The sequence below is a fragment of the Vicia villosa genome, linkage group LG6 (genome assembly GCF_029867415.1).
Source record: "Vicia villosa cultivar HV-30 ecotype Madison, WI linkage group LG6, Vvil1.0, whole genome shotgun sequence".
In the NCBI taxonomy this organism is placed as follows: Eukaryota; Viridiplantae; Streptophyta; class Magnoliopsida; order Fabales; family Fabaceae; genus Vicia; species Vicia villosa.
In genome coordinates, this window is record NC_081185.1 from 51565731 (window position 1) to 51574519 (window position 8789).

The 8789-nt window shown below is 35.2% G+C and overlaps 1 protein-coding gene across 1 annotated transcript; it reads left to right on the forward strand.

The window, feature by feature from the left end:
- The first annotated feature begins 3884 nt into the window (after window positions 1-3884).
- LOC131613658 (uncharacterized) lies at window positions 3885-7914 on the forward strand. Its single transcript, XM_058885307.1, has 5 exons — window positions 3885-4617; window positions 5400-6785; window positions 6930-7134; window positions 7478-7641; window positions 7733-7914. Exons 1-5 carry the CDS (start codon window positions 3885-3887, stop codon window positions 7912-7914), a joined length of 2670 nt encoding a protein of 889 aa, XP_058741290.1.
- The last annotated feature ends 875 nt before the right edge of the window (window positions 7915-8789 follow it).

Here is an 8789-nt window from a genome sequence, read left to right on the forward strand (position 1 = left end):
ATGCTTTTTGTCCTTGAAGGTCCAAAGAGGTCCATGTGAAGTAGCTCAAGGGGACGTGACGTTGAAACCATGTTTTTTGATTTAAAAGAAGTCTTTGTTTGCTTCCCCTTTTGACATGCATCACATAGATGATCCTTTGAAAACTTTATTTTTGGTAACCCGATTACTAAGTCTTTTGTGACAACCTTATTTAGTAAGTCAAAATTTATGTGGGCAAGGCGTATATGCCAAAGCCATGAGTCCTCACCTAAAGCAATGAGACACTTGGCACTTGACTTAGATACTTCGTCCAAATTCAGCATATAGATATTGTTTACTCTTATGCCATTAAACATAATGTCTCTTTTCTTAGTATGTTCTATTGTGCAACCAGAATTTGTAAAAGTTACTTTGAAGTCTTTGTCGCACAATTGACTTATACTTAAGAGATTATGTTTAAGACCTTCTACTAGTAACACATCAGTTATAGTTGTGGTAGACGGGTTACCGACACTTCCTTTACCAAGTATAGCTCTCCGATTGTTGTTTCCATAGGTGACATACCCCTTTTTCTTTGGTGAAACTCAACAAAAAGTGATATGTCTCCCGTCATGTGTCTTGAACATCCGCTATCCAGGAACCACAACCTTTCGGCAATGTCAAGACACTTTTCCTGCAAAATTAATTTAGAATTGAAGGTCCCCAATCTTCATTGGGTCTTTGATAGTGAGAAAATGAATTGTTGCACTTAGGCAACCATTGAAATACTCCTTTAGGAACTAAAATCCTCCTAAATTTGCATTTTTCAATGGTATGACCCTTTTTGCAACAATAGTGACAAGTAATATGATGAGAGTATGATGTTTTGCTAGTTGATTCTTTTGGCACAAAAGTGTATTTACTATATAAAGGAGTATACGATCTTTTGAACTTATTTGGATCAACCGTAAAAGTCACTTTTGGTTGTAGAGCCTTATCTAATTTGGCCTTTAGATCTCTTACTTCTTTTTGCCAAATATGACATGTCTCACAACCAAACCATGATGTAGGATCTTCCTCAACTTTATCCTTTTGAATATCTAGCATAGATTGTTTTAAAGCTTCCATATCCTTTTCGGTTTTCTCAACTTTTGATTCAAGATATGAAAAAAATTTCTTATTTGAGGCCAAAAGTTTGAAAGCTTCAATTGCATCTCTATGTAGTTCTTCAAAAGCTAATTTTAATTGAGAATGAGATACCTTATCTACAAGTTCGGGTTTAAGATGACTTACACGTTTCTTTTTCTTATGTTGATGAGCCATAAGACATAAGTTTGCTGATTCTTCTTCATCACTTGATGAGTCCTTACTAGATGAATCACTTTCCCATGCTATGTAGGCTCTTCTAGGCTTGTTGTGACTTTTGCTTTGATTCTTCTCTTTCTCCTTCTTAAGGTATGGACAATCCGGTTTGTAGTGACCAACTTTACCACAATTGAAACAAGGACCTTTGGATTTTCCTTTGTTATTCTCATCTTGTTTGTACTTGTTGAATTGCTTCCTATAGTTGATCAAGCTTTTGTCGGAGTGTTTTGCACCATTTTTCTTCATGTATTTGTTGTACCTTCGCACAAACAGTCCCATTTCCTCATCATCCGAGTCTTCCTCATCACTAGTATCACTATCTTCTTGCTCTTGCTTTGAGGTCTTGGAGCTTGAAGCCTTTAGAGCTATTGACTTCTTCTCTACCTCTTTCTCCATGTTCTTATCTTTCTTTTCCCTTTTCTCATGCATGTCAAGGCATTTAAGATGTTGCTCATGTTCTTCAAGTTTACCAAAGAGAGTAGTGATGTCTAAGGTATTTAGATCATTTACTTCCTTTATGGCTGTAACCTTGGGTTACCATTCCCTGTTTAAACACCTTAAGATTTTGTTAGTAGCAATAGCATTGGAAACAGGTCTATCAAGAGAGTTTAAACGATTTTTAAGATGCACGAATCTCTTTTGCATGTTTTCAATGGATTCACCGTCTTCCATGTGAAAGAGTTCAAATTCTTGAGTTAACGTATTGATTCTAGCTAGTTTGACATCATCCGTGCCCTCATGGGCAACTTGCAATGTGTCCCACATAGCTTTAGCGGATCTACAATGGAAAACACGATAGTATTCATCAACTCCTAGAGCTAATATTAGAATGTTTCTCGCTTTCCAATCGTATCCATATCTCTTTTCATCTTCAGCATCCCAAGTATTTTCTGGTTTAGGGACAACAACACCAGCTGCATTTGTCATGGTAATTTGAAAGGGACCATTAACAATTGCTGTCCAAATGTTCCTATCAATTGCATTGATATGAACGCACATACAATCCTTCCAATAGCCATAGTTTTCACCGTTGAAAACTGGAGCTCTATTATGAGCCCCTTTAGGTCCGGAAGCCATCTTTCCAATAAGTGTTTCACGTAGCACGGAATAAACCAGAGCTCTTAATGCCACTTGTTAGACGCTAGGCTTGAGGATCTAGAGGGGGGGCGAATAGATGCCTCAGAATTTTTCGGATTTGTTTCAAATTTAGGCGAAAGCGTTTCGGGATCGACTCGCGTCTATTCCGAACCACTATCGAAAGGATCGGATATATGAAGAAACCACAAAATAGTTAAGCGTTAATGATGAAAAGATCACTTTGAGAATCAATCAATTAAGCCAATTTGAATCGTTTAATTAATTGCTTGATTGACTTTGTTTGCAATGACTTGATAATGATTGAAGCAATATATCGAACACTTGGTAATAATGTCCAAATTGATTATGATTCAATGTGTGGTGACTTGTGATGTTTGTGCAGAATCTTATCACACAAGTTTAACACTTGAACCTTTGATCAATTTGCAATTATGACTAGAATTAAGCGAAACATAAACGAAAAGATAAAAGCGATAAGAACACGATATTTGTTCAGGCAGTTCATCGATCGTCCTCGCTACGACTACATCTGCCCCCAATTCCAAACGGGAATTGGGTTGTCTTTCATTATGTTTGAAAACAGTTTATACAAAGAAGATAACAAAGCGATAACGATAAACCCAATATATTGATCCTTTGAATCTTCTTCCCCTTGATCTTGAGCCAGATCAAGTATCTTCCAAGAGCTTCACTTTGATTTCCTTTCTGCAGTGTTTTGAATTGATCGAAACCTTGTTCTTCAATCTTCATACTCAGCTGAATCTTTGATGAAGTCTCTTGATAAAAACCCCCAAAATTCACCAATCTTGGAGGACAAAATCCACAGATTTTATTCACCAAAAACCCCACAAATCTTCACCCACTAGGAATTTTCAATTCCGTTCCATGGACGTTATCGCTCTTGATCGCAAACCCTCAACGCAAAAATGATTGTGTGTAGTTGTGTTGGAGTTGAGAGGAAGAACGAAGATGAGAAGCCTTTGTGTCTCTTTCAGTTGTTGGTGTTCATCAGAAAATAATTAACATAAGATGATATATAAGGAGCTGGTATGTTGGTGCTGAGCAAACATTCAATTTGGCACTTTTTGAGGAGATAGGTTGACCTACTTCATTAATTAGGTCGACCTAAATGGAGTATATTAATCAAGTTTGAATTTGTTGCCAGTTGGGTCGACTTGTTAGGAGTCTAAGTCGACCTAAAATCAGTTAGAATCCATTCTTGAGACTTTTCTTCAGTTTAGGTCGACCTGGGAATGTGAATGAGTCGACCTAACAGAGACATGCTGCTTTTGCTTTAGTTTGAGTCGACCTAATAGTGAGCTAGGTCAACCTAACAGAGACATTGTGTTTTTGCTTCAGTTTGAGTCGACCTAATAGTGATCTAGGTCGACCTAACAGATGCAAAGATGGCCAAAGCATGCTTTTCCTTGAGTTAGTCACTTGTGCTTTTGAATATGTTTGCCATGAGTCAAAAACTCTCCTTGGTGAGTGTAATCTTGTACTTACAAAAACAACCACTTGCACCTCCGATTAAAACACCACTACTTCCATTACCTATTATCCATATTGATGAGATGTCAATTTTTATGCACAAACACTTTGTAGATGAGGGGAGTGATGGTAATTGTGAATTTTGGGGCGTGTTCGGTTTACTTGGTAAAGGAGTGAAGAATCACACTCTTGTGCGACAAACACTTATTTCGGAGTTGATGGTGCATAGGAAAATTTACACACAACTATATGGGAAAAAGGAAGAATTCGATAAAATTCACAATGCTCTTGTTCCATGTGTTAGCGGTCCCATACCAGTTGTAAAGTGGATGTGCTTCCCTGAAATGAGCCATCTTATAGCAATTGCATATGACAAGGTGTGTATCGATCTGACGAGATATGATTTTTCGGAGACATTTTTCCCACTTCGGAGTCACCCATCTCAAGACCCATCCGGCCGCATCATTTGTATTAGGTATCTTAGACCGCTCCATTTTGTTCAGGTTTATTTGAAACCAGAGTGTCTTATTCTGGCTACATCAGTGGAGTGGACGACACATTTCAGAAAAGAGGCGGAAACTTGGCCGGATCACTTTTTGGAAAGGATGACAGAGTTCTCCAAATTGACGAAGTTTGAGAGAGATTCAAATAGGGAGAAGTCGAAGAAAGAACCGTTTTTAGATTTAAGCAATGAGAATTCGTTCTGTGCATTTTAGAATGTAATCGAACAATTTTTTTGTATGTATTGTCGTGCATAACGTAAATTCCGATTCAATATATATAATATATATTCTACATTTTACCGTTGTTTACTTTTACTATTTTATTTTTCATGTTTATGTGTTACTGATTCTGTTTCTGATTCTGATATATATATATATATATATATATATATATATATATATATATATATATTCGAAATTGTTTTCATTTAAAAAAATAGGGGTTTGGATATACATATCGGAAATAACATTCATTTTTAAAAAAAAGATAGGAGTTATTTCAGATATGCCTATCTGAAACTCCCTATTTTCCTAAAAATGGTGAATTCAGAGGTTAATATTCAAAACATGCTCTGATGGTAGGATAAGAATTTTTTGGTCCAAATTGCTCCAAATCTTCAATAAATAGGGTCTCCAAACCATTTCTTCAACATTACACACCACAAACACAGATGAGTCAAATATATCCTCACCTTACTTTTGTCTACTTCAGTAGTCAGATATATCCGACAATGTGATTGAACCGATAAGAACCGAAAAAAACTGGTAAAAACCGCTAAAACTTAAAAAACCAGTGATTTTCCTAAACTGACTGTTTAGTTGATTTTCTATTTTAATAAATAATTAAAAACAACGTCTATTTTAATAAAAAATTAAAATAAAATAATAAAAGAAACCTAATACTCGATACTGAGTTACGTTCCACTTCTTTTTCCATAGCACATGTTTTTCAATTTGCACCTGTAATTTTCTTCTTGTTGGAAGCAATTACAGAAATATTGAGTGTGGCTGAAAGTGAGTCATTTAGTGCGGAGGGAGGTGAATTGCAAATTGGTGCATCTAAAAAGAATGACGCTCGTATTGGTACTTATTTTTTACCAAGAACAACTCCGGGAGCTCAGCCTACTTTAAAAAGTGTGATGCAAAGTAAAGAAGTGATAGAAAAATGTGATCTTGCTATTGCCAAGTGGTTTATTGATGCATCTATTCCTTTCAATGCTGCAAATTCACCATATTTTCAACCTGCAATTGATGCTCTTTGTTGTATGGGTGCTGGATATAAAGTTCCTACCATGCATGCTCTTCGTGGTAATTTGTTAAATAAGTGGGTTGATGACGTGAAGATACAGATAGAGCAATATCGTTCTATTTGGAAGGATACAGGTTGTACTCTTATGGCAGATGGGTGGACTGATCGTTGTAGGAGAACTCTTATCAACTTTTTAGTTTATTGCCCAAAAGGAACTGTTTTCATAAAGTCGGTTGATGCCTCAGGTGCTTCTAAAACTGCAGAAACACTATTTAAGCTTTTCAAGGAAGTAGTGTTGTATGTTGGACCGGAAAATGTTGTTCAAATTGTTACAGATAATGCTGCGAATTATGTTGCTGCTGGGAAGTTGTTGGAAAAGGAGTTTCCTAAGTTGTTTTGGTCTCCTTGTGCAGCACACTGTATTAATTTGATGTTGCAAGACATGGGCAAATTGGAGGAAGTAAGTGAGGCAGTGTCACATGCTTCAAAAATTACCAAATACATATATAATCATTGTTTTGCATTGTATTTAATGAGACAAAATACAGGTGGAAAAGAAATACTCCGTCCTGCTCCAACCCGCTTTGCTACTAATTTCATTGCATTGCAAAGTATTCTATCTCATAAAGATGCACTAAGAGCCATGGTAACATCCAAAGAGTGGACAACCACAGCTTATTCCAAAGATGTCAAGGCAAAGCAATTTGTGGAACAAGTCTTAGACTCAAGCTTTTGGTCTAAATGTGCTGACATAGTGAAAATTACAGAACCTCTTGTACGTGTGTTGCGTATTGTTGATAGTGAAGATAAGCCGGCTATGGGATATCTCTATCGAGCTATGTATAAAGCAAGAGAGGAGATTGAGAAGAGGTTTAGAAGAAATAAGTTGAAAGTAGAGCCTTATTTGAAGATCTTGGATAACCGTTGGGATGCACAACTTCGGAAAAATCTCCATGCTGCTGGTTATTGGTTAAATCCATCTTGTAGATTTGGTCCGGAATATGAAAAAAACAAGTCCACCACCCAAGGCCTTTTGGATGTCATTGAAAAGTATGCTTATGATAGTAAGGACTTGCGATCTAAATTAACTGCTGAGATGACTTCATTCAAAAATTGTGAAGGTAGTTTTGGAAGGACAACCGCAGTAGAAAACCGAGATGAAGTTTTGCCAGATAAATTTATATGATAAACTTTAAGCATTTTAGTAGAATGTCAATATGTATTTTAAAATGTTTTCTATTTTTTTTTCACATGCATTATTCTAGATCAATGGTGGGACACTTATGGAACCGAAGCGCCGAATTTGCAAAAGCTGGCTATTCGGATTTTGAGTCAAACTTGTAGTGCATCTGGTTGTGAACGAAATTGGAGTGTGTTTGAACACATTCATTCAAAAAAGAGAAATAGGTTGGAGCATCAAAAGCTTAACGATCTCGTTTATGTTCGTTACAATTTACGGCTACAAAATAGGTATTGCACTTATTATGCTTTAATATGCTATTGTTTTGATACTTGATGAAATGAATATAGGTTCTATGGTTAAGAATAGATGATGCGGTTTTATAGTTAAGAAATATGCTATTGTTTGGTTTGTTTGGTTTATAAACAAAACTATTTTGTTTTTGTCTTGATGACATAAGAATATTGGTTCTATAATTAAGAATATATGATTTTGTTTGGTTTATTAAGAATATTTTAAGGTTCTATATTTAAGAACATGTGATATTTATTGATTTGTTAAGAAAGTATATTATTGTTAGATTTGTTAAGTTGATTTGGTTCTATGTTTGACATTGCCGTTAATCATTTGTAGAACCAAGAAGAAACAAAATTATGATCCTATTAATTTTGAAACACTTGGTGATCATTCTAATTGGGTGTTGGAGGATTCACCACCATTCTTGACCATTGAGGAGGTGGAAGCACTATGCAAAGATCTTGCTAGTATGACAATCCAACCTATTTCAAATGATATTGGTATGGTATTAATTTTTGTGATTACCATTATGTTATTTTAATTTCTTAAAATATGTCAATTTCTAAATTCTTTAAATTGATGTTGTTATAGATGAACTAAATTTTGATGAGGTTGATGTTGAGGGAGATGCATCACTTAACTCCGGAGAAAACAATCAAAGTAATAATATCATTGACGGGGAAGATGTTGCAAATGCGATTGATTTTGGCGGAGATGGCTTTGATATTGAAGGAGATCCCAACATTGAGATAATTTTACCTCCTTGGAACTAAATTTAATAGATATTTGAGTGTTTTAGTTCTAAAGAACCCAATTAGTTTATGTTGCAATTAGACTTTGTAATTTGTACTGCTTTGTTATGTGTAATACTTATGTTTAATATTGAACTAAATTTGTGATTTTTAAGAGCCTTATAATTTTTTTTTAGATTGAATGATCCGGTTCGACCGGTTTTATACATATATATAGTTTATTATAATGACAGGTTTAATCCGGTTTAATCCGGTTTATTCCGGTTTGGTCATGCGGTTCGACCAGTGACCCAGTGGTTCGACCGATGAACCAGTGACCCAGTACCTTCACCGGTTTAATGACCGGTCCGATTTTTAAAACATTGGTTAAAATTAAAGACATTACATACAAATAGTAATACTTGTATCACATGATTCTCTGAACTAGTCTACTAATGTGGTAGCAAGAGAATACTATGATTCACTGGCAATTTGTCATCTTCTCCATAAGTGGTTAATTATTTGTAGACTTAGAATTTCAATGAAGTTCTATTTTGGGTTATTTTGATTTTTTATAGATGCTGTTAGAAATTGATATGAAAACTTTTTGTTTACTTCTTTGTCTTTATTACTAAGAAGTTTGAATCATTAAATTCTACTAGCTCTCTCCTACTCAACGTTGCTGTCACGCAGTGCTTCATCATCTCAGGAACTTGAAGCAGTAATAACTTAAACGAATAAAACTAAAAAAGATAACCAATTATCTTTGTTTAAAATAGTGTATTTATTATTACTATAAAAATTATGAAAACATCATTTTGAGAGATGTGTACGTAGTGTGAGTTAAGAGAAAATAGTTGGTGCAGCTACTGTGTAAAAAATTAAAATTGACAATTAATAACAAATGTGTATTCCAC